The sequence below is a fragment of the Oxyura jamaicensis genome, chromosome 3 (genome assembly GCF_011077185.1).
Source record: "Oxyura jamaicensis isolate SHBP4307 breed ruddy duck chromosome 3, BPBGC_Ojam_1.0, whole genome shotgun sequence".
NCBI classification, from domain to species: domain Eukaryota; kingdom Metazoa; phylum Chordata; class Aves; order Anseriformes; family Anatidae; genus Oxyura; species Oxyura jamaicensis.
The window spans coordinates 118,096,454-118,121,646 of record NC_048895.1 but is presented as its reverse complement, the minus strand read 5'-3'; the positions used below and the strand labels follow the sequence as shown (position 1 = coordinate 118,121,646).

General features: G+C 69.8%; 1 protein-coding gene across 2 annotated transcripts in view; it reads right to left on the bottom strand.

The window, feature by feature from the left end:
* The window catches only part of DNMT3A (DNA methyltransferase 3 alpha), a 32,518-nt gene extending 9,525 nt beyond the window's left edge, over positions 1–22,993 (bottom strand). The window contains exons 1-5 of one of the 2 annotated variants that reach the window (XM_035321488.1): positions 22,644–22,993; positions 21,898–22,002; positions 8,496–8,766; positions 4,146–4,192; positions 3,440–3,586 (exon numbers count right to left, since the gene is read on the bottom strand). In XM_035321488.1, the coding sequence (XP_035177379.1) occupies positions 3,440–3,586; positions 4,146–4,192; positions 8,496–8,766; positions 21,898–22,002; positions 22,644–22,940 (867 nt within the window). In that variant the 5' untranslated portion in view covers positions 22,941–22,993. Of the gene's footprint in view, positions 1–3,439; positions 3,587–4,145; positions 4,193–8,426; positions 8,767–21,897; positions 22,003–22,643 lie in introns of both variants that reach the window. The other variant, XM_035321487.1, reaches the window with a different exon arrangement.
* Between the last annotated feature and the right edge of the window lie 2,200 nt (positions 22,994–25,193).

Genomic DNA, 25,193 nt, shown 5'->3' with positions numbered 1-25,193 from the left:
GGGACCCCAGTGGCACAGGGACCCCCATGGCACAGGGACCCCCATGGCACAGGGACCCCCATGGCATGGGGACCCCCATGGCACAGGGACCCCCATGGCACGGGGACCCCCATGGCAGTGACTCCCATTCTCTCAGGAATGAGGGGGTCCCGTACAACAGCCAGGAAATCCCCACAGCACTCGGGCACCCACGGCACACAGATGCTGTGGCGCTAGGGGGGGGGACTAGTGACTGCGGGCCAGCTGGGGCCACATCCATGACGTGCCCAGGGACTGGGGGCAGCTGGGGGGGGACACACGGCCTGCTGGGCAGCAGCGGTTTGGGCAGGAGCAGCACGCTGTGCCCTGGGCACTGCAGAAACCAGCAAGAAGATCACCCACGCCTGCCCGGCTGGGGCTGAGAGGGGCCAGGGCATGCTCAGAGCAGTTTGGAGCAGGGCGAGCTGTGGGCAGGGAGGGCTGGGGGGCGAGGGGCTGCAGGGAGAGTGTGGGGAGCCCCGCTGGGGCTGGGTGACCCAGAGGGACAGGGCGGACACAAAAAGCACGGGAGAAAAGCTGTGGGCAAGGCGGGAGGGGTTTGGCAGCCTGCCACAGGGGAAAGCGGCGCTAGCAGAGGTGTGGGCCCCTCCCCAGGGGGGTAACGCTGCAGATTGCTGTGGGGGGCTCTGTCCTCGGGAAGGAGCAGGCTGTGCCCTGCGCCAGGGAGGGAGGAAATCCCCCATCCACCGGCAATTAAAGTGGAGATAAGCAGAGATGGGCACACCCATCCTCCTCCTGCCCTCAGGCCACAGCTGTCCCAGCCTCATCCCAGCCCCAAACCATCCCCATCCCATCCCCATCCCATCCCATCCCATCCCCATCCCGTCTCCATCCTGCAGTGGATGGGTGAGGGCCGGTGCCCAGCCCCTCCCCGCGCCCTGGGTGCTGCTCTGGGGGTGCTGGGGAGGCAGCGACCCCCCCCCGGGGCGAGGTGTCCCCAGCACGGGGACAGAGCCCCCAGAGCAGCCCAGGGCCGGAGCAGTGCCCCCACGCAGGGAGGCAGAGAGCCGCCAACCTGCTCGGACAGCTCAAAATATGTCCTGGGGAGGATTGATTGCAGGGTTTGAGGCCCTCGCAGACAGAAAGCAGCCGGCGCCATGGGCTCCGATGCGGCGAGGGGAGGCAGCAAGGCGCCGGCACCGGGCAGGTTCCCGGGCACGCGGCTGTGCCGCCCTCACCACTGCCACCACTGTGCCACTGTCCCCGTCCCCCAGCCCTCCCGGCACCCCTGAACGAGCCAAACCCTCCGGGTGCAGCCGGGGGCACAGCTGGCCTGGGGAGCCCACCAGGAGGGCACGCCGTCCCCTGTGCCGTGGCCACACGTGCCGTGGGTGGCAGTCCCCTGGCAGCGCACCGCTGCCACCAGCCCCGGGTGACAATGGGCGCGGGGCCGGCGAGCGGCGCGGTTTGTCAGCCGCGCTGCGAGATCAAGGGCGGGCGGGCGGACCCAGCTTGAACACATTTCAGGCTTTCTCCCCGTAATGAAAAGAAAACACTTTGTCTTATTAGAAAAATAAAGGAATTAAACGCGGCTAAACTCAGCATTGTTTGAGAGTGAGGAACCACTGAAAAGAAGTAGTTTGATTTTTTTTTAGCGTTTTTCCCCCAATTATTTTTGGCCGACGAGCGATTCTGGCTGACCTGAATCTGAATTTTTTTTGGCGAGCAAACTGTGCCGAGGAAAATGTGTGCTGTGGTCCCCTGGCCTGTGCCGAGCCCTGCGCTGGGCTGTGCGGGACGAGAAGGGGCAGTGAGCGTCCCCACGTCCCCACGTCCCCACGTCCCCATGTCCCCAGCCCCATCTCCTCAGCTGGGCTTGGTGCAGAGCGAAGCAGCAGCGAGGGGCTGCGTGCGTGGCCCCGGCCGTGGCGGCGGTGCCGCAGGCTGCAGTGCTGCTCGTGGCCAGCGCGCGGCTGCACCGGGGCTGTGCCGCGCCGCCCTGCGGCTGCGGGAACCGCCCGCGTCCCTGCGTCCCCCTGTCCCCTGTGTCCCCGTGTCCCCTGCCCCAGAGCAGGGCACGCATTTGGGTGGAAATCCCCGGGGCGCACGTCCCAGCTGGGATCCCCCCCCCGGACACCCTCAGGGCCCTCGGCTGTGCCCAGACCTTGTTGTGCCTGCGGGGACGCCCTGGCCGTGCCAGCTGTGTCCTGTGCTGCACGGGGACATCGTAGCTGTGCCAGCCGTGCACCCCACGGGGACACTGTGGCCACGACAGCCGTGCCGTGCACCCCACGGGGACACCGTGGCCGTGCCTTGCACCCCATGGCAATGCCCCGGCCACGCCACCTGTGTTCCGCACCCCATGGGGACCTCACGGCCATGCCAGCCATGCCTTGGGCCCCGTGGGGATGTCCTGGCTGTGCCAGCCATGTCCCAGGCCCCTTGGGGACAAAGTGGCTGTACCCGGCACCCCGTGGGGATGCCGTGGCCATGCTGTGTGCGCCGTGCCCCACGGGGACGAGCCAGCCATGCCAGCCTCCCCAGCGCAGTGCCTGCCGGACGGCACGCGGCGCTTGGGGCTGTGAATAGTGCTGCGGTGGCCGAGGGGACCTGTTGCCAGGGAGACCCGCTGGCAGCGAGGGACGGCGCAGAGGGGGACGGCGGGGACATGGTGGGGGCCAGCGCCATGGTGGGGGCTGGGGGCTGCACCCACCCAAGGGGCCCTCGCTGTGGACCCCAAAGAACCAGGGGACCCACGGGCCGTGGGGGTCACGGAGTCCCCCGGCCCCACAAACGGCCCTGAGCGCAGGGCAGAGCATCCCCAGTGCCGGCACGGGGACGGGCTGGGGTCTCCCACATCCAGCGGTCCCCCGAGACCCAGCCCGGGTCCCCCAAAAGCCACAGCGCCGCGCCCCGCAGCGTGTGCAGCGCCTCGTCCTGCTCCTCGGGGTCCCCGCTCCCCAGGGCCACAGCCCCGCAGCGGGGCGGCACCGAGGCTCCTCGCGCCCCTGCAGCCAGGGGCTCCCGCGAAGCCCCCTCGCAGCCCCCCTGCGCCGCCCTCGGCTTTTATTATTTTAATTGCGTCACGGCTCTCGCTGGTTCCCCTGGAAACCGGGAGAAAAGGCCGGTCCCCGCGGGGAGGAGGAGGAGGAGGAGGAGGAAGGGCCCCGCTCTGCGCGCTGCGGGCACCCGGCGCGGGCGGCTGCGCACACAGGGCCCCGTCCCCGGGACCACCACGGTCCGCAGGGCCCTGCTGGGGGCGGTGGTCCCACGGGAGCCCCTCGCACCAGGCCAGGTGCCCGGTGGCGTTTGCCTGCGCTGCCGCGAGCTGCCTGCCCGGGGCTCCGCGCCGCACCAGTGCTCCCAGTGAGCAACCGGGAAGGGCTGGCAGCACAGCCCCCGGCGCCCGCTCCCACGCCGCGGCACCGGTGCCGGCGTCGCCCCGGCGGTGTCTCCTTACCTCCCTCTTCCAGCGGGCCAGCCACTCGTCCCGCTTCCTCTTGCTGATGTAGTAGGGGTCCCCGGCCTGGAAGGTGTGCCGCTGCATGGGCCGCTGCCGCAGGCTCGACTCCCAGCCCAGCCCGCCGCGCAGCCGCCCGCGGGAGCCCTGTCAGACAGCGGGGAGAGGGAGAGGAGGATGAAGGCTGCGGCTCCGCGGGGACAGGGCGGGCGGCACTGCGGGGGGCTGCGGGGGGCTGCAGGGGGCTTCGCGCTGCGCTCACCAGCACTGGCTGGGGGGGTGGCACAGCTGGTGCTGCCCAACTGGGTGCACGCACACACACATGTGAACACACACGTGCACACACACACGCACACACACACGTGCACACACACACATCTGTGCACACACACGTGCACATGCACGTCCCTGGCCCCTGCCCGCACCAAGCAGTGGGTGCAGCAGTGCCGGCACCGCTCCTGGCACCACGACGGGTGCCCCTGGCGCAGTCCCCGGGGGCGTTTCAGGGCCCAGCCTGGGGGGATCCCCCCGGGACGCAGCGGGGCAGAGCCCCTGGATGCTGCTCAGCACCACTTGGCCCCAGCCAGGCACAGCTGTGGTCGGGTGCCCTGCGAGTTTGGGGTGCGGGGCCCCATCCAGCCGAGGGGCTGCAGTGGGGCTGTGCTGTGCCCCCTTCGGGTGTCGCGGTGCCCCGGGGCATACTTGCCTCCATTTTCAGGGTGTCGAAGTTGTTCTCCTCCTTCTCTTCCTTGCCTGCACACAGAACAGAGAGCAGCCGTCAGCTTGGTGCCACGGGGCAGGGACGCAGGCCCCACGGCGGGGAAAAAGGCCCCGGCTGGGACCCCCGGCTGGGGGCAGCCGTGGCTGGGGTGGGGGCCCCATCGCAGCGAGCGGCCCCAAGGGGTCCCTGTCCCCTCCCCACACCCAGGGGCTGCGGCAGCACCCGCGGGCAGGGCCGGGGCGGGCAGGGGAAGCGGAGCCCGGCCGGCTTCCTGTGCTATCGGCCCATCTCGCGCGCTGCAGGTACTCGCAAGCCGCTGCCGGGAAAGCAGCTAAAAATAACCCGGCCGTTTCTGGGGCTGCAAACCTTTGTGCGCTCGAAGCCGCCGAGTGACGAGGCTGCGGGGAGCGGGGGGAGCAGGGCTCCAGCGCGCGCACGCTGGGGCACCCACCCACGCCGCGCCAGCAGCTGCGGCGTCCTCGGCACCACCAAGCCTTGTCCCCAGCTGCCGGCCACGCCACGGGACCCCCGCCCCGTGTCCAGGCACCCCCTTGCTGGCCCCTCCGTGGGGTGGTGACACCGGCCAGGCGGCGCCCTGTGCACCCCGGGGTGCCCCCAGCACCGTGTCCCTCCGGGTCCTTGGACGCAGCCCCCCCGGACGCCCACCCACGCCGGACGCCGGGAGAGGCAGGCGGATGCCGGGGCGGCGGTGGCTGCGAGCCAGGCGGCTCTGCCAAGGCACGTCCTCCCCTGCCCCAGAGGTGCTGGGAACCCGAAATCCGTGGGGCAGCCGGGCCCTGCCAGGAGCAGGAGCACGGCTGAGCCCTGCGCTGGGCGCGGGGGGCTCTGGGGGGCAGGAGCTCCCTGGCTGCGTGCCAGGGGTGGCAGCGTCTGCTTGTCCGGGGGGACCGGGTCACTTGTCCTCCCGGTCCTGCCTGCAGGCAGTGGGGGCTGCAGGTGGGGAAACTGAGGCACGGGTCAGGCCTCAGGCACGGGGACGGACTGGGGGGTCCCCGGCCGCCCTGCCCCGCTGCACGGGGGCAGTCTCAGCACCCTCTGCCTGGCCCTGCACAGGGGGACACGGCACGTGGGCACAGCAAGCACCGGGCAGGGCAGAAAAGCCCCAGAGGGGATGATGTGGGATGACCAAAGGAAGGGATTCCTCGCTGCAGGGCTGGAGACGGAGCGAGTGTGGGGACACCGGGGCACGTGGCACCCATCCACGGCCAGGAAGGCGCGGGGAGGCCCGGCCCGGCCCGCAGCTGGTGCCCAGATCAGGAAACCTTCCCCTGCCAGGGCACTTGGGGAGGGACCGGGGTGGTTTGGCACAGAGCACGGGGCAAGCAAGCAGGGTTTGAAGGACCAAGAAGCAGAAGAGGACTTGGCAGGAGCCGAGAGCGTCGCTGCAAGGTGGCGAAGCAGCCGCAGACAAGTGCTGGGCACCTGCCTCGAGGTGAGACCTGCAGAGCCCGCGGCTGCTGGGGGCTCCCTGGCCACCGGCAGCCCTGGAGGAGACCCGGCAGCCCCGGGCAGGATCGGTGCCCTTCGCTGGGAAGGCCAGGAAGTGAACGAGCAGAATGAGCAAGAACTCCAGGGGCCGATGACGCCGGGTATGAAAGGGCTCTTTAATGCAGGGGGAGAAGTGCCGAACATGAGCCCTTGGCTGGGAGATGAAACCCGACCGCTGCCGCTGGCACCGCACCGCTCCCCGCGGAGGGTGAGTCACGGGCTGGCCCTCGACCCCAGCGCAGGGGGGTCTCCACCGCTCCCACGCCTCCCGACCACCCCGCAGGCCTGGCCAAAGCGTTGGCTCAGCCCGGGATGTGCAGGGGGGGTCCCCGGAGGGCTCTGCAGGCCCTGCAGGTGGCGCGGAGCACGGGCCGTGGCGCAGGGCAGCACCGTGGGCTGTCCCCGTGCCGTGCCACGCTGGGGCCGCTGCTCTGGCCGAGGTGGGTGCTGGCCCCAGGCGGCTCGGCGCGGGGCCATCCCCACGCCAGGAGTCTCCCTCTGACTGCTCCTCCAGCAGCCCGGCTTCTCCTCTCCCTCAGATGGCTGCTCTGGGCCTCGTGACTGCAGCATCATCTGCCTTGCTCAGCTCCGTCCCCAGCCCTGCCGCGCTCATCCTCACCCCCGCCCTGCTCGTCTCCATCCCCGGTGCAGCCGTGCCTGCCTCCATCCCTTGGCCCAGCGGTCGCTGCCTGCGCTGAGCCACCTCGAGGGGCTGCAGGAGGCCAGAGGCTGACGCCTCTCACCCTCACCCGGGCCCTGTTCCAGTTCTGCAGGACCCCGCGGTGTCGGTGTGGCCAGCAGTGTCCAGCTCTAACCCTGTCCCTCTGCACAGCGGCTGTGGGGTCGGTGCCTCCCGTCCCACCTCTCCACCCCACGGCCAGGCTCTTCCAGTGTGGGACGGACGGAGCCGGGCACACCTCTGCTGCTGGGGCGAGCGGAGCCGCTCCCTCCTGTAACCAGACACGGCCACGGAGAAGGGAGAAGCCTCCCTGGGGCGAAGCAGCGCTGCCGGGGCCCGGAGCCAGCGCCAGAACCGGAGCAGCCCCGGGCAGGCCGGTCCCCGCGGGGCCCCGCAGGCAGCGTGCCAGCTCGTGCCGGCGGCGCTGCATCCTGCCCGGGCAGCACACGGGCACGGCACAGCAGCGCGGGGCTGGACAAGGCAGGCACAGCGGGCAGGGCGGTGCTCAGGCACGGCAGAGCCTGAGGCTGGGGGCACCCCTGGGTGCCCCTGTCCCCCCCTGCCCCAGCAGGGTGCCCGGCCCCACGGCCCTGGGCTCGGGGAGCTCTCCCAGGAGCAGCCCCCGGCCCCTCTTGGGGCAGCCCGTGCCAGGGCTCCAGGCTGGCGTGGCACCCACCAGGCTCCCCGGAGCCTTCCTTGCCGCCCAGCCGGCTGGCACCCAGCACGTGCCGATGCCCGGGGCTGTTCCCCTGCCCCTCGTGCACTGCCAGACCCCGAGCAGCTCCGGCACCGGCTGCGTGCGCCCAGCCGAGCGCCCTGCCCCTGCCGGGCACAGCCAGGGGGGGACGACGGCGAAGGGGCAGAGGCAGCGCGGCCGCTCACCGCACCGTGCACACACACACACGCCGCCGTGGCACATGCAGGGCTGCCATGCAAAGCTGCTCAAGCACCGGCGCATGTGGCACGTGCTGGGCACGCTCGCATGCAGGCTGGGGCACAGCGGCACCGCGCGGCACCCGCACGAGGACACCGCTGCGGCCCTGCCCGCCCTGCTCACGGAGGAGAGGAGGAGGGAAGGCAGCCCCTGGTCTGATCAGCGCCCCCCAGCCCACATCGCACGTGGCATGGAGCCCTTCCGCCTCCTTCTGCTCCTCCTCCTTCCTCTCTTCCTTCTCCTCTGCCTCTTCCTGCTCTTTCTCCCCCTTGCCTTCCTCCTCCTCCTCCTCCTCTTCCTCTCCTCATCCTCTTCCTCCTCCTCCGCCCCCCTTGCTCATCCTCCTCCCCCCCCTTCCTCTTCCTCCTCCTCCTCTTCCTTTTCGTCACCCTCTTCCTCCTCCTCCTCTTTCTCCTCCTACTCTTCCTCTTCCTCCTCATTTTCCTCCTCCTCCTTCTCCTCCTCCTCATTATCTATCTTCCTCCTCCTCTTCCTCCTCCTCCTCCCTCTCTTCTTCCTCTTCCTCCTCCTCCTCCTTCTTCTGTCTCCTCCTCTCCCCCCTCCTCCTCTTCCTCCTCCTCCTTTTTTGTTCCTCCTCCTTTTTTGTTCCTCCTTATCCTTGTTTTCTTCCTCCATCTCTTTCTCCTCTCCTCCTCCTCCTCCTCTTCATCCTTCCTCTTCTTCCTCTACTTTCTCCTCCCTCTCCTCCTCCTCATCTTTCTCCCCCTCCTCATCTTCCTCCTCCTCCCCCTCCTCCTCCTCCCTCTCCCCCTCCTCATCTTCCTCCTCCTTCTCCTCCTCCCCTTCCTCCTTGTCTTCCTCCTCTCCTCCTCCTCTTCATCGTCCCTCTTCCTCCTCTTCTTTCTCCTCCCTCTCCTCCTCCTCCTTATTTCTCCCCCTCCTCATCTTCCTCCTCCTTCTCCTCCTCGCCTTCCTCTTTGTCTTCCTCCTCCTCTTCATCCTCCCTCTCCTCCTCCTCCTCTTCCTCCCCCTCCTCCTCCTCCGGCAGCAGCCCAGCAGGGGCGGCCGCTGCCCCCTTCCCCCAGGACGACGTGCCGGGCAGGGGCCGGGGGTCCCCGTGGGCACAGCGGGACCCCGTGCGCCCGCGCCCCGCCGCGGCCGGCCCTGAACGCTCAGGTCTTACTTTTCTCTGCGGCCTCCAGGAGTTTCCTCCTCCCGCGTTTCTTCTGGGGGTCGGAAGGGGCCAGCTCACCCTCATCGGCCGGGGCGTCCAGGCCCTCCTTGGGGGTGCAGCGGCCGTTCTCCAGCGCCCGGCCCGTCTCGCCGTCCGGCAGGCTCTCCGTCTCGTCCTCCTCGGGGCGCCCGCCCTTGGGGCTCGTGCCGCCCTCCTCGGCACCCTTCCACTGGGCTCCGTCCGCCTCCAGGTCCCCGTTGGGCAGCGGCTCGGCGGGGCTGGCCTCCGGGCAGGGCGGGGGGCACTTGGGGACGGCCGCGATGTCTTTGGGGGTGTCACTGCTTTCCACCTGCCAAGAAGGAGAGGGACAGGATCTGCGATGGGTGTGGGGACGCCGCCGCCGGGCTGCCCATCCGTGGCACCCCCCGGGGCTGCCGGCCCCGTCGGTCCCTGTCCCCCGAATCCTCTCCCTCGCCACAGGCAGCATGGCATGGGGGGTGCTCGTGGGAGCATGGCCCACGGCCCCGGAGACCTGGGGCCGGATGGCCACTTGCCATGAGAAGACCAAGTTCCAGCTCCGGCAAATCGGGCGAGTGAGGCTGCAGGGGCTGACAGCGCACCCCAGGAGCGGGCCGGGGCTGGGACAGCACCGCAGGGGCAGGAGACGCTGCCGCAGCCTGCCAGGTAACCAGGACGTGCAGCCACCGTGCCCTCGGGACTCTGCCAGGGGCACGCTGCCATGGACCACCCCGGGACCACGACACGCAGACGGGACACTGTGAAGGCCAGGACACAAAGCTGTGACACCCACAGGACCAGGACACGGGGACGTGACACCCTCAGGACCAGGACACGCTGCCACGCAGCCATTGGGACCAAGACACGTTACCATAGCGCTCTCAGGATCAGGACACAATGCCATGAAACCCTCCCAAGCAAGAGAAAGGCATGTGGCCCCATGAGGTCCTGGATACTCTGCCGGGACACCCCAAGGACCAGGATATGCTGCCACGACACTTCAGGACAAGGACACACTGCCACGACACCCTCAGGACACGAACAAGCTCCCACGGCAGCATCAGGACCGTGACACAACACCACGGCACCCTCAGGACCAGGACATGGAAAACCTTAGGACCAGGAGATGCTGCCAGGACACAGAGGACCAGGAGACACTGACATGTGTCACTGAGGACAAGACACAAGGACCAGGACAGACGTGGCACTGCACCCTCAGGGCCAGGAAACAATGTCTTGGCACCTTCAGGCCCAGGACACAGCACCATGACATCCTCAGAAGGAGGACACAGTGCTCTGGCTCCCTCAGGACCCAGACATGCTGTCATGACACCTTCAGGCCATGGAGACGTATCTGTGACATCCCTAGGATCAGGAAAACCGTCCGTGGATCCCACAGCTCCAGGACCCACAGACACGACACCCTCAGGACGAAGATACGGTGCCATGACACCTCAGGACAAGGAAACAGTGCCATGGCTCCCTCAGGACTAGGACAAAGTGCCACAGAGACCTTGGGACCAGGACACAAGGCCACAGCACCCTCAGGGCGAGGACACGCAGCCATGACACCTTCAGGGCCAGGACACAAGGTCACAGCACCCTCCGGACCAGGACGCACTCCCACGAAATCCTCAGGACCAGGACACGCTGTCCTGATACCCTCAGCACCAGGTCATGTTGCCACGACACCCTCAGGACCAGGACAAGCCACGGTGGCACACCCAGGACCAGGACAAGGTGCCAGCACACGCTCAGGACCACGACCAAATGCCATGACGCCCTGAGGATCGGGACACGTGTCCACAGCACCCTCATGACAAGGACACAACACCATGACCCTCTCAAGACCACGACACAATGCCATAGCACGCTCAGGACCAGGACTAAGTGCTGTGACACCCTTGGGACAAGGACACAGCCGTGGCACTTTCAGGCCCAGAACCCAATGCCACGACACTCCCAGGGCCAGACGTGCTGCCACGGCACCGCTGGGACATTGCCAAAACACGGTGACACCCTCAGGACCAGAACACAGTGCCGTGGCACCCTCAGCACTAGGACATGCTTGGGACCAGGACACAAGGTGGTGGCACCCACAGGGCCAGGACAGGCCTCAGTGGCGCTCTCAGGACCACGGCACAGCAGCGTGACGCTGGCAGGACTAGGACACGCTGCTGTGCCCTCAGGACAATGACACACATGGCACCCTCAGAACCACAGCACATTGCTGTGACATCCTCCTGAGCAGGACACCAGGCCCGGCACTGTCAGCACCAGGACATGAAGCTGGGACACCCCCAGAACCAGGACACACGGACAGGACACACGCAGGACACTGCAATGGCACCCTCTGGACCTGGGGGCACGGCTGCGGGACCATCAGCGCCGGGACACGGACAGCACCCTCAGCACACTGCCATGATACAGGGGAGCAGAGTAAGAGGCCCTGGCAACCTCGGGAGCATAACACAGTGACATGGCCACCTCACAAACAGGACACAGCACCGTGACAGGTCAGGACACGCTGCCACGGCACCCCAGGACAACACGGTGCCATGGAACCATCGAGGCAAGGACACAACATCATGACAACCTCAGGGCAAGGACACACGGCCATGGCGCCCTGAGGAGAAAGGCACACCACCATGGCACCCCCGGGACCAGGACTCCCTGCCATGACACCGAGAGGAGCAGGACACAGCCATGGTACCTTCAGTAGCACGTCACCTTGCCAGGACAGCGTCAGGACATGCGCCCATGACCTGTGCAGCACCAGGATACGCTTTGGTGGCACCGTGAGGAGCAGGGGACGCTGCCGTGGTGCCACCAGGACCAGGACCTGCAGCCAGCCATTACGCCCCCAGGCTGCGGACACAAGGACACGGCGGCCTCTGGGCCAGGACACGCTGCCACAGAGCCACCAGGACCAGGCTGCGTGGCACGTGCCGGACGGGGACGTGCTGCAGAGAGCCCTCAAGACCTGGGCACGGGGCCGTGCGCTCTGGCTCTGGCTGGCACGGAGTTCATTTTCTTCACAGCAGCTCACAAGGTGCTGCGCTTCAGATCTGTGCCCCGGCGATGCCGGCAGCACACGGACTTTACCCGGGGCTGACCACTGCCGGCACAGCGCCGAGGCCGTCCCAGTTCCTCGCACAGCAGCCCGGGGGTCACCACCAGGCAGGTGGCCCCAGCTAACTGGAGACACGGAGACATCCCGCGCCTCCCTGCGGGGTGCTCAGCAATGCGAAGGGAGAGCGGGCTGTAGGAGCTCCCTGTCCTTGTGCCCAGAAACTGGCTGGGCATCTGCAGGAGGTGCTGAGCGAGAGCCTTCGCATCCCTGCTTTGGTTTTCTTTCTCTCTTCTTCCACTCCTTCGCTTATTGAACAATTTCTACCTGGCTCACAGGATTCCTTGCTTTTTCTTTTCCTTTCCACTGGTGGTGGTGGTAGGGTGAGCAAGCGGCTGCATGGTGCTGAGCTGCCTGCAGGCATCAGCCCCAACACCACGGCACCCTCAGGACCAGGGTATGGTGCCACGATACCCTCAGGACCAAGACAGAAGGACGTGGCACCCTCAGCAGCAGGATACGCTGCAATGACACCTCCAGGAGGAGGACACGCTGCTGCGGCACCATCAGGACCAGGACACACCCTCAGCACAAACAGAAAAGGATGTGAGAGGATGGGGACCTTAATACACTGCCGTGACACCCTGAGGACCAGGGCCCACTGCCACAGGAACCTCAGGACATGGACCGAAGGCTATGCCCACCTCAGCACCAGGAAACACTGCTATGGCACCCTCCGGACCAGAAGACAAAGCTGTGTCACCGTGAGGACGATGACATGCTGCCATGACACCATCAGGACCAGGAGACGTGGCCATGGCACCCTCAGGACTGGGACAGAATGCCAGGACACCGTTAGGACAAAAGTGAAAGCATCTGACACCATGAGGACCTGGGTGTGATGCCCTGACACCCTCAGGAAGAGGACACACCGATGTGACAACATCAAGACCCAGGCACACTGCCACAACAACCCCATGGACAAGGACACAATGTCATGGCACAATCAGGCCAAGGACACGCTTTAGTGTCACCCTCAGGACCTGGACAGATGGCCACGACCAAGAGAAAAGTCTGTGACACCCTCAGGACCAGGACACAAAGCCATGGCCACCTCTGGACCCGGACACACGGACTCTGACACCTGCAGGACTGTGGCACAGGGACACGACACCCTGGGGACCAGGACAGATAGCGGTGGCACCCTCAGAATCAGGTCACAGCGCCATAACATGTCCAGGACCAGGACACGCTGTCATGATACACTCAGGAGAAGGGCACATGGATGTGACACCTGCAGGAGTATCACACGCAGCCATGACACTTGCAGGACAGGGACATGCAGCCATGGCACCTTCAGGACCAGCAACCACATCCATGGCCCCCTCAGGACCAGAACATGCTCCCAGGGGACCCTCAGGACGAGGACATGACCGTGACACTCAGGACTAGGACACTGCAGTGGCATCGTGAGGCCAGGACACACTGCCATGAATCCCTTGGGTGGCAGCCACATCGCAGTGACAACCGCGGGACCAGGATGTGCTCCACAACACCCCCGGGGCCGGGCACAACAACATGACAGCCTCAGGACCATAGCGCTTGGACCCGATGTCCTCGGGACCAGGACTGACTGCCAGGATGCCTCAGGATCAGGACACACTGGGACGACGTGCTCAGGACAAGGACACGGTGCCACCCTCTGGGTGAAGACAATCGGCCAAGACATCCTCAGGAGCAGGACACCCCAGGAGCAGGACACACTGGCAGGAGATGGCCAGGACCAATGCACATTGCCGTGGTGCTTTCAGGACCAGAACACAAAGTCCTGGCACCAGCAGGACCAAGACGTGGTGCCGTGTTACCCTCAGGCTCCGCGCACGAGGCCATGGCTCCCTCAGACACCAGCCATAACGGTACAACTCCCTCGGGACACACACAGGTATGGCACCAGGTGGGCAGGTCACAGAGAAACGGGACCCTCGTGACAAGGACAAACTGCCACATCATCCCCAGGACCAGGTCACACAGCCCTGAGGCCCTCAGGGCCACAACAGAAAGCCAAGACACCCTGAGGCCCGGGACGTAATGCCACCAAACCACCTGGATGGGGACACGCTGCCATGACACCCTGGGGACTAGGACATGCTTCCTTGGCACCCTGAGGATGAGGACACGATGACATGGAATTCTCAGGACCTGGCCACGTGGACATGGCACTGCCAGGCCCAGGACACGTGGACATGGCACCGCCAGGCCCAGGACACATGGACATGGCACTGCCAGGCCCAGGACACGTGGACATGGCACCGCCAGGCCCAGGACACATGGACATGGCACTGCCAGGCCCAGGGCACGTGGACATGGCACCCCCAGGCCCAGGACATGTGGACATGGCACTGCCAGGCCCAGGACACATGGACATGGCACCCCCAGGCCCAGGACATGTGGACATGGCACTGCCAGGCACAGGACACATGGACATGGCACTGCCAGGCCCAGGACACGTGGACATGGCACTGCCAGGCCCAGGACACATGGACATGGCACCGCCAGGCCCAGGACACACCGCCATACCACCATCAGGATGAGGACACTGCCATGACACCCCCTGCTAGAGGCCATGATGCCGTGACACCCTCAGGACCTGCACACACCACGAGGACACCCTCAGGACCAAGACGTGCTGCCGCAGTACCCTCGGGACCAAGACAGACAGACTGCCGTGCCACCCGTGGGACAGGCCGTGTGGCTGTGAGTCCCCTCGGGGCAGGTCACATTGCCTGGCACCCTCAGGCCCAGGACACGCTGCCACGGCACCGTGAGCACCAGGACACGTGGCTAGGACATCTTCAGGGTCAGGAGATCCTGGAGGATCAAGGTGCCCTCAGGATGCAGATACACGACACCCCAGGGACCAGGACACATTGGGATGGCACCCGGCTGTCCTGGACCAAGGACCAGGGCTGTGCCTCCTGCCCACCCTGTCACAGCGGGGCTGGGGACAGCGCGACGTGTACGAGGGACACGTGGAACCAGGGCCCATGGCAGAAGCGTGTGTGTGTTCACACGCGCACGACAGGCGGAGCCGGGCACCGTGGTGTGCGTGTGTGCATGTGACAGGAAGAGACGGGGCGTGTGACAACTGCGTGTGTGTGTGCGTGAGCCTGAAACCGCCCGTGACGTGTGCGTGTGGGTGTTCATACGTGTACGTGCCCCACAGGCAGAGCCACGCGTGTGTGCGCCCCACGGGCAGGGCCCACGCCACGTTTTTGAGCGTGCACGTGTGGCAGGCAGGGCCAGGCCCTGCCACCACCCTGTTTACACATGCGTGTGCACAAGGGACACGGGGACATGGCCAACAGGGTGTGTGTGCGAGCGGGGAAGAGTGACAGGCACAGCCGGAGCCCGTGACACGCGCTGGTGTGTCAGACCGACGGTGCCAACACCTCGGGGCGGGTGTGCGCGTGTGGCAGGCGGTGCCGGCGGCCGCAGGAAGTGTGCAGCCGGTCCCGGCTCGCGTGTGCAGCGACAGACCCGCGGGCGTGCGTGGGTGTGAGACTCGGGGGAGGACTGTCTGTGCCGGCGCACGCCGGGACGCTGCTCTTGCACGTGAGCCCGTGCGACAGATGGAGACGGCAGCGGCGCGGCGGTGCCGAAGCCGTGCCCAGGACACGCGCGGGCAAGCGGCGAGCGAGGCCGTGGGGTCGGAGGCTGCTTTGCTGGGTCCGGGGGCGAAGCGGCCGCAGCGGCGAGGGCGTGTGGACAGAGGCAGTGGGAGCAGAGTCAGAGCGAAAGGACCCAGCCTGGCTCGGCGGTTTCCGTGGCAAAGGAGAGTGAAAGTGCTGCTGCGTCACGGCGACATCCAGCCGGGTGCGCGGCTCGGCTGCGGCGCGGTGGGCTCAGCCCCCCCCCGGCTCACCGGGCTCAGCCCTGTCCCGTGGGCGCAGCCTCGCTCCGTGCCAGCGTGGGACCCGACCCTGAGCGGCGGGGCCGGTGCAAACCACGGCTGGGCCCTCACGAGGGGCCTCGCACCGGCACCGGCCTCCCCGCGGCCCCGTGCGCTGGCGGCGGTGCAAAGCCCGGTGTCAAACCCTGGTGTCAAACCCCGGGGTCACACCGGCTCTGCCAGCCCTGGGACACGGGCGGACGAACCCCCCGAGGGCTGACAGCCGCGGGTGCTGCCGCTGCCTCCCCGCGCTGGGGCGGTGGCACCCGGCTGTTTCCTGTGCTCCACGCTCGCCTCCGTGAGCCTGAGCACCCCGGGCCCCGCGCTCGCCTCCCTCACTGCAGCGCCAGCTCTGCAGGAGCCCTGGAGCCGCGGCGGTTCTGCTCCAGCCCTGGGACAGAGCAGGAGGCCCCCAGGCCTGCTCGTGGCCCAGCTGGGCCTGCCCTCCCGGGGCAGAGCCCCCCAGTTCTGTGGCGGGGCTGCCAGGAAGTGCAGGGGGGACAGGCAGTGCGCCGAAACCTTCCCTGCGCCGCTGCCAGCGCCCACCTCAGGGTCCCCGCGGTGCCGGGGGGCAGTGAGCTCCGGGGCCACGGCACGGGGCCCGGGTGGCGCAGCGGGGAGCTGGCGGCGGGCTCCGTCCTCCCCCTGAACTACACGTCCCAGGATGCACCGTTTGGTGGCGAGGAGCCAGGCGGCGAGGAAGCAAATGCCGAGCTGCCAGCCAGGCTTGGCGTGAGCAGGGTGCCCGGGCTGCGCTGCGCGCCCTCCCCTCGCCCTGGGGGGGCTCCTCGCACGAGGTGTGGGGCGGGAGCCCTGTCCTGGGGGGCACGAGGGGGCCGGCAGGTGACGGAGGGGCCTTTGCTGTCCCACACACCCCACATTTGCACTGCTGCTGCCACCCGCTCGCCCGCGGCGCAGCTCCGCGGCCCAGCCACCCCCAGGGCGCGGGAGCCCCCTCCCCAGGCCTGCCGGGGGGGGCGAGGGGGTCCGCATGCCGCTTACCATCGTGCATCCCCTGCCGAGGGCCGTGCAGACCCCAGACCCCCGTCCGGCCGCCCGTGCGCAGGCGCCTCCTCGCCGCGCTCCTCGCCGCGGCGTCCCCTCGGCGGGCGCTTCCTGCTCGCCCGGCCGCCGGCCCCGCTGCCGCAGTCACTTCCTCCGCTCGCTCAGCCGCTCGCGGCCGGCCCCAGCCCCGGCGCAGGCAGCGCGGCCGGAGAGGGCGGCGGGGAAGGACGGGGCAGGCGGGGAGGCAGCTGCGCACAGCCTGCCAGCACAGCCGGGAAGGAGGGGACGAGCCCGCGGCAACCCGCAGGGGGAGGAACGGGGCTGGAGAGGCGGGGGGGGCAGCCGCAGGGTGCCGGGGGGACCCTGGCGGGGTCTGGCAGCGCCAGCGGTAGCAGCGCGGGGCACGGGGATGCAGGGCAGCGCTCCCCAGGGCCTCCACGCCGTGCAGGGTTTGTGCTGCACGGCCCCCGCTGCAGTGCCAGTGCTGGGGGGGGCAGCTGGAGCCGGGCTGGTCCCGCTCCCACCGCTCCCAGGGACGCGGCGACCCCCGGAGCGATGGCATCGCTTGTGGGGCCGAGTGTGCACAAGCACAAGGGACACCGGGGACACACGAGCCACTACGGCCAGTCCTGGGGACGCCGGGCAGCCTCTCCCCATGCCAGAGGGCCACCGGTCCCCAGGCGGACGTGGCCAGGCCTAGCAGAAAGCCCGTGCCACCGGCAGGGCGGAGGTGGCTCGCTGCGCCGTGCCGCAGGAGAGCCCGGACAAGAGCAAGGGCGCGCGCAGCAGGACGAGGCTGAAGGACAAACCTCGCCGAGCACGCGGCCACCGCGCAGGCTCCCTGGAACCCGCAGGACTGCAGTGACAGGGCTGTGGGGACACCAAGGTGCGCCCCCAGCAGCGTGGCGCCGTGCCCCGGGTGGCTCCAGGGGGCTGGATGCGGCCACGTCCACGGAGAGACGCCGGGGAGCAGGGGGAGCCGCGAGGGGTCGGGGCCTGCACACGAACCTCGCGCAGGGTCTGGAAGTGATTGTGCGGCGCACGCTCCCGCTCCCCCCCGGCGTCCCCCTGCCACCCTCGCACCGCCGGCGCCTGAACCACCACGGCTGGGGGCTCGGAGCTGCCGGGGGGGCTCAGAAAGGGGTTTGGGGCGAATCCAAGCAGGGTTTGGGAGCTGCACTGCGTCCCTGTGCCCCAGAGCTCGCTGTAAGGGGCTGAAGGCAGAGGGACGAGCAGGGGGAGCACGGGAATGGGCTGAGGGCCCAGGTCCCTGCGGCAGGCCCTGCAGCAGGCGCTAAGGCAGCTGCTTCCCGCTGTTCCCTGCACGCTGCCAGCCCCCTGCACGGCCGTGGTGGCTGCTGCCCTCCCCTGGGGTCCGCAGCCTCCCGGCCCCGCCGCCGTGCGTGCCCCCGGCCCCGCTCTCGCCTCCCGCTCAGGGCCGCATCCTGCTGCCGTGCCGAAAACAATGCGAGGGGCTGCGTGCGCTTCCCAGGGAGGAAACGGGAAGCGCCGACCAATGTGGTTTGGATTAGGCGGCGGCACGGGCTGGCGGGAGGCACGGCCACGGGGGGCTCGGCACGGCCCCGCTGCGCCCCGGACGGGAGCTGGCCGCCCCCTCCCCATGCTCCGTGCGCCTCCAGCGCCGCGCCGGAGCCCTGGCCCTGCTCCAGCTCCTCCCTTGGCAGCCCCTTCCCGGCCGTGCTGCAGCCCTTCCCGCAGCCCTTCCCGCGGGCACGGCCGCCCCCTGCCCGCCTCCGCGTCAGGAAGCTGGCGTCACCGCACGCCCGCCGCCCCCGGCCCCCGCCAGCGCGGCACCCACCACGGGCAGGGGCTCCGCAGGCTGTGCGGGGCTGGCAGACAATGCCAGGAAGGCAGGGCGGGCAGGAGGGCCCCGCCGTGTCACCGGGGGGTGCTGGGGGCTTAACCCAGGGCAGAAGAGGGGCCGTGTCCCCCTGCACGACGGCCTCCTGGGACGTGACCACGCAGGCAGGGCTGAGCGTCGGGGCCATGCCCTCCCCGCGGGACCTGATGTCCCCTCCTCCTGCCCCAGGGCGTGCGAAGCCGAGCCAGGCCCTGGAGAGGGTCTGGGGTCCCGCGGCGGGGTGCAGGGGGTGGGAGAGGCAGCACGGCCGGCACGCAGCCAGCACAGTTTGGCACGGCAGCGGTGCTCCGTGCCTGCGAGGGGGCTGTGCCACGGGGCTCCGGCACCGCTCCTGCAGCCCTACCTGGGTCAGGACGGGCCCCGTGGTTCTCCAGGCCCCCCGCGCCGCCGGCACGTTCCGGTGCTGCCGCTCGAGCATTTCTGCTGCCGTGCCCGGGAGGCGCAGGGGAAGGGGTCGGGATCCACCCCGGCGCCCGTCCCCGTCCCCCGAGGAAGGCCTGGCCGGGCCGGCACTGCCTTCCCACCCACCCGCTTCCTCCAGGCCGGCCGGCCCTGGGAACAAGCGCTGCCTTTCTCCGCGCTCCCCTCCCCTCCGCGCGGCCGCTGGGCCCCCGCCAAGGACGCTGCTCTGCCGGGAGAGGGGCGGCCCCGCTGCTGCCGGGGCACAGGGGCTGTGCCGGGGCTGTGCCGGGGACCTGTCCCTGCAGGGGGACAGGGGATGGCACTGCTCTGCCACCCCCAGGCACCGCAGCCAGGACGGTGCTGGGCACACCCTAAGGGTGCCCGGGATGGCTCCTGCCTGTCCCCCCAGCAGGCTGAGCACCACACGGGAGTCACTGCTGCCTGCAGCACTGACCATGGAGGCACTGTCTGGGGGTGTCCTGCTGCTGTCCCCCCCTGGGGCACCGGTCTCAGATCCACGGCACGGCACAGCTCAAGGTGGCTTCGCTCCCCACCGTAGGGCTCAGCTCCGAACGGCACGGCACAGCAGGGGGTGGCACGGCACGGCCTGCCAGCTGCTGCCGACACCAACACCCCGCGGTTCTTGTCCCCGCAGGGCGTCACAGGGGCCCCAGCTGGGTCCCCGCAGGGTCCCCAGCCAGGCGGGGGCCGCCCGCATGGTCCCGCTGGGAGCAGCGTGCTGGGGCAGAGCCTCCCTGCCCCGGGCCCTGCTCACCTGGCTGACAACGTCACCCCTCGGGAAAAATACCTCCGAACACCTGGAAAAACAAAAGGTCCGGTTACAGCTGCAGGAAGGGCTTCCCGCCCCCTCCCCGGACAGCCTCCGCCGGGTTCCCGGCTCTGCGCCCCACGTCCCCCCCAGTCCCATCCGGGCTGGGGAGCCGGGGCACAGCTCCCTGCCCCGCCGACACGCTGGGATCAGCACAAGCCCTCGGTGCCCGGACCCCCACCAGGCCCCGTATTTGCTGCGTCCCGAAGCGCTGCACCAGCCACGGGGGTGCTCAGCACCCTTCTGCAAAGCCTCTGCCCGCGGTGAGCGCGGGGCCGGGACCCCTCGGCCGGCCCCCAGGGGTTAAACCCCCGCTCCCAGCGCCCCACACTGCGCGCTGGCTCCTCTCCACCCGGGTCCAGCTCCTCCGGTCACGGCCTGGCCTCGCCGCGGGAGCCGGCACCGCGGGGCTCTCCAGCTGGGAGGATATTAATAGCAACCCACACCCGGCCGGGGCTTTCCCAAGCGCAGCGGCGCTCTCCTGGCACTGCCCGGGCAGCCACGGGGCCGCGGGGCTCTGCCAGCTCCGCTCACTGCGGCAGAGCCGCTGGCCGTGCAGTGTACACAGCGGGCACGAAGTGCGGGGGCCTGGGCACCCCCCTCGGAGCCGGGGCCGCTGCAGGCTCGTGCCACCTCCAGCCTCCGGCACCGGGCACCAGGAGGTGCCCAGCATCGCGGCACTGCTGCCGCCACCGATGCCCCCCAGGCTGGACGCGGGGACCTCTCGTCCCGCGGCTCTCTGAGGGTCGCCCCCTCCGAGGGTCAGAGCCCTGCCGGTTTCCAGGCTCGGGCTGTTCCTGGACGACTTCTCCCCGTTTGTCCCCGTGCCAGTATTGTTCTTCCACCGCAACAGCTCCCCGCCCTCCCCTCTCACCTCCCACCCGCTGTATTTATAGCCGCTCCGGCCCGCGCCCCACTGCTCCCCCTCGCACCGCGCCTGCCCCACACATGGTCCCGCCAGGCGAGGCCACCACAGCCCCACGGAGACTTCGGACGTGTCCGAGCACAGAACGAAAACTTTTCGCAGCCGCAAACCTTTGCAAAAAAAAAGTTTCTTCAGCAGCAAACGCTCCCCGCCCCTGCTTGTCTCCATGTGCTCCCCATAAGACTGCTGGCGTCCAGCCACGGGCGGCCCGACCGGAGCTCTGCCCCCCCCCTCAGCTCCCGCGGGGGTTCGGGGACAGGGACGGGGCGCTGCCCGTGCAGGCTGGGCACCCCCCGCAGCCATGTGTGCGCTCTGCGACGGCCGTGGCGGCTCCCCGCTGCCCCTCGGCACCAGCCCCACGCCCAGGGGCTCCGTGTCCCTTCCCGCTGGGGTTGTGGCACCCCAGGGAACGCCGCCCCCCCTGCCCCAGGCATTGAACCGCGGCGGCAGGGTACCTGGTGGCTGGCACAGCCCTTCCCACCCCAGCACCGGGTCTGCCACCGCGCGCTCCCCCGCCGTGCCCACCGGCACCGCACGTGCCCACGTGTCCCTGTGCCAGTGCTCGTGGGGACAGAGCCACCACCTCGAGTCCTGCAGGAACAGGGTGCCCAAACCCGGCGCCCCACCAGGGCTGGCTGCTGCCTGCGCCCCTCCTGTGGCTCCACTCCACGGCAAACTCCACGGCGCCGCCTGAGCCTTCCCCTGGGGCAGCCATTTCAACTGCCTGCCTGGGCAGGGACGGCAGGAGCAGGGACGTGGGGACAGCCTTGGGGACAGCCGGGCACGGCACTTGGGCACGCGGCAGGGCGCGATCCTGCCCAGCAGCACTGCTGAGCTTGGAGCTCGCTGAGCCCCGCACCCGGACAGGGGCTGCAGCGGGGCTGGGGCGTGCGGGGTTGTGGCAGCCGGCATCGCCCACGCCGTGGGAGCTGGGGGGAGCCAGCAGGGAGCTGGGCTCCGCACGGCCACCGTCCCCTTGTCATTGAAGCTGCTGGAGCGAGCCCCAGGGGCCATCCCAGAGCTGCACAGCTCCGGGGGCTGGCGGGGGGGGGGAGCGGGGCAGCCAGCCCCCCGCACGGGGAGCAAGTGCACAGCGGGGCCTCGACCAAAGCGGTGCCAAAGCCCCGAGCGCTGCCAGGGCAGGAGGAGCTGGCTGGGGGCCGGGGGGAAGGGGGAGGCGCTGGGGCTGCGGCAGGGAGGGCTCTGCCGGGGGGGGGGGGGGCACACTTCCCTCCAGCCGCTGCGCCGCTCTCGGACTTTCCTCCCGGCCGGAGGCACGCAGGGAGGCGGGCTGGCCCGCGGCACGCCGGGAGCCGTAGTCCCGGCCCAGCGCAGCTCGCTCGGTGCGGGACGCACACGGGGGGCCGCCTGCTGCCCCCGCCTCGCCCCCGCGCGCTCACCTGGGCATGCTTGCGCTTCCGCCCGGGCCGCCCGGCTTTCCTCATGGGCGTCCCCGGATCCTGCTTCTCCTCCTTGCTCTGGTTCTCCTCGGGCTCCTCTTCCCCCTGCGAGCCGGAGACAGAGAGCACGGTTACGCCGCCGGCCCCGGGGCCGCGCAGACCGGGCGCCTGGTCACGGCTCCACTCCTGCCTGGTGCTGGGCTCGTTGGCACCCGTGGGTGCCCTGCACGGTGCTGCTTGCACGAGGTGCCCGTCTCCTCCTGGGGGGCCCGGCTGGGACCCACCACCACTCCCCACGCCCTTGGGGGGCTCGAAGGATGAGCGCGACCTCTTCCAGGGCTCGGTGCCAGCCCTCGCCATGGGGCCGGGCACCTCGGCCTGGCACTGCAGCGGGGAACACGCCAGCCCCCACAACCTGCCGGAGCCCTGCGCGTGTGGGGCTGGGGGCTCCTGCACCCCCCGCACCCCACACAGGGCTGTGTGGGCCCCACGGCCCCCAGGAACATGGGCAGGCCGCAGGAGGCAGCACGCAGGCAGCTGCCTGCCCTTCCCCACCGCCCGCAGCGCTTTGGGGGCCCCTTCCCCGCTCCCCTCCGGGCTCTGTCCCAGGAAAGGAACCGGCTCCCCGCGCCCAGCACCGCGGCACGGCCGGGGACGTGCCCGTGCCCGGAGAGGCCGAGGTGGCGGCGGCGGGGGCCAGGGCTGCGGGGGCCCGGCGCGTCCCACGGCGGTGGGGAGCGTTTCACCTGAGCCCCAGAAGATCTCGGCCGCGGCCAAGGCAGGAAGAGGCCGCGGAGGGGGGAGCGGGGAAGGCGGAGAGGCCGGCGGGGGGGCGGCGAGGGAGAGGCCGGGGAGGGGATGGGAGCTGGCAGCCAGACAGCTCCGACATCCAGCTGCACTCGCCCGGCCCCGGCCGCATTCCTGCCCAGGGGCTGCCTGCGGCACGGGCGCTGCGTTTGGTGCCCGCGGCACCGCCGGTGGCACCCGGCACAGGCCGAGCGGGGCTGCCCAGCGGGGCCCAGCCTGCGCAGGGCACGTGCCATGACCCAAGGCCGGTGTCCAGAAGCAGCTCCCCGCTCCGAGCCACCCCCCTGCAGGCCCACGTCCCCTGCACGGACACAAACTGGGCACGGAGAGAGGGCTTGGAGCACCGTGGCTGGCTCCAGCACTGTGAGGCCGGGGGTCAGAGGCTGCGAAGCCTGCCCAGGACCCCTGGAGATCCCCGGCAGCCCCCACGGCACCCGGGGCGGGTGTGCAAGGAGCCTGCCTGGCCCCGGCCCCGCACCACAGCTGGGAAGCGGGGGCAGAGCGGGCAGGGGCCACGGCACGGCTCTGCAGCACCCGGGGGGCTCCTGCCCGGGGCTCGGAGCTCCACACGGCCCCGATCGGGAGGATTTGGGACGGGTCCAAGGCCGACGTCAGGAGCGTGGTTTGAGCACAGTCCCGGCACAGGATCCGAACGGGGTCTGCAGAGGCGCCGCGAGCTCCCCACGGGTTTCTGCTCCCCCTGAAGCCCCTCTCCTTCCACCACGGCACCAGCACACCACGGCTGCAGTGCTGGCACCGGTCACGTCTGCGCCATGCTGGCCCCAAACACCAAACGTGCCCCTGGGATCGCTCCCTGGTCCGTGCCAACCCCGCGCTGATCGGGGCCAGTGTGGGACCTGGTGCTGGCACAAGCACAGGCGCACACAGGGCTCGCGCTGCTCCCAGCCGAGCCACCTCCAGCCTCGGGGGCCACGGGGTCCCCAGGAGAGGACGGGGGGCTGGGCAGAGCCCGCTCCTTGCAGGCGCTCCTCCTCCATGTCTCCGGCCCCGCTCAATGCCCGCGCCAGGGAGGAGCGTGCCGGGGAGACCGTGGCTGGGGGGAGCGCAGCTCAGCCCCCCCCGGCCGCGGCCACGGGAGCGCGCCTTGCCAAACCACGCGGCGCTGCACTTTGTCCCAGCTGGAGCCGCCCCCGGGCACGCAGCTCCGTTCCTGGAGAGCGGGGCCGTGGCGGTCCCGCAGCGCTGGGCGCCCGTCCCGGCATCCGGGCCGATTTCTGGCCAGCCCCCGGTGGGAACGAGCAGCTCCCGACACCGCGAGCATTCGGGGACCTGAGCTGCAGGCACGGGGCCGCTCACCCCGCTGCTGGCACGCGGGCACCCGCTCGCCCAGCACGGCACGTGCGCTCGGCAGCGGGAAGGCCGCGGGCACGGCCGGCCCCACGAAACCCGTCCCTCCGGGCAGCGGCTCCGCGCCCACGTGCTGGCTTTGGCCGGGCTCTGGGAGCCGGGCCGCGGCCGTGTTTATGCTGGATGTAAGGGAAACGTACAGCGGGGTGTCAGGCGCGCTGCTGGCACGAGGGCCGTGCTGGCCGGCCAGCCCTGCCATGGCACGGGGTCGGGGCGCACAGCGAGCTGCGGGAGGCTCCCTGGGCTGCTGGGGGTGTGCGGCCCCCCGGGAACAGCAGCAGCAGTGCTGGGGCAGCAGCAGCGGCGCTGAGGCTTCGTTGCAATCCCCAAAGCGAGCCCCAGGCTGTGCCGGAGCCACGCGCAGGAGGGTGCGGGGGGGGGGGGCAGTTTGCAGGGTCCCCAGCGGGTGCCCTCGCCCCGGGGGTGTTGCTGTGCCCTGCGGGGAGGGGGCTCTGCAGTGCCCCCAGCCCGAGCACCACGGGGCAGCCCTGTGGCTGTGATGCCTCCCCAGCGAAGCGGTGCTGGGCGCAGCGTCCTGCAGGGGAAAGCAGTGGGCAGATGCTGCGGCTGGAGGTGGGCACAGGGCCCCCCCAGCACCACAGGGCAGCCCCCCAGCCTCAGTGCCCAGCCTGGGCCCCATCCCGGGCTCGCCCGGCTCCCAGCGCTGCCGCAGGCTGGCTCAAGGGATGCTGCAGCAAGGGGTGGTGGGGATCCCCCCCTGGGAGAGCCCCCGCGTGCACCCCACAAGCCGGCCCCACCGCTCTCTGCCCGGCCCTGTAAGCGTGGGGCAGCCCTGCCGTGGGGCTCAGCACCATCCCCGCACCACTGGGCTGGGGGCACAGGGTCTGGCACAGCACCAGGGGGCTGCGGGGACCCCCAGGGCAGCGCCTGCACCCCAGAAAGCCAGGCAGGGAAAGGAGGCGCAGGGATGCAGCCCCAGAGCAGGGGGGGGCTGGCAGAAAAGAGCCGGGGGCTGCGCGCCCCCCCCCGCCTGATGCTGCAGCCCCTCGCTGCCTCCAGCCCGCTCGGAGCTGAGTCATCTCGCCATAAATCACCCTGCTCCTCATCTCCCCGGGGCTCGCTGAAGAGCCTGCCGCGTCCCCGCAGCACGGCGCAGCGCG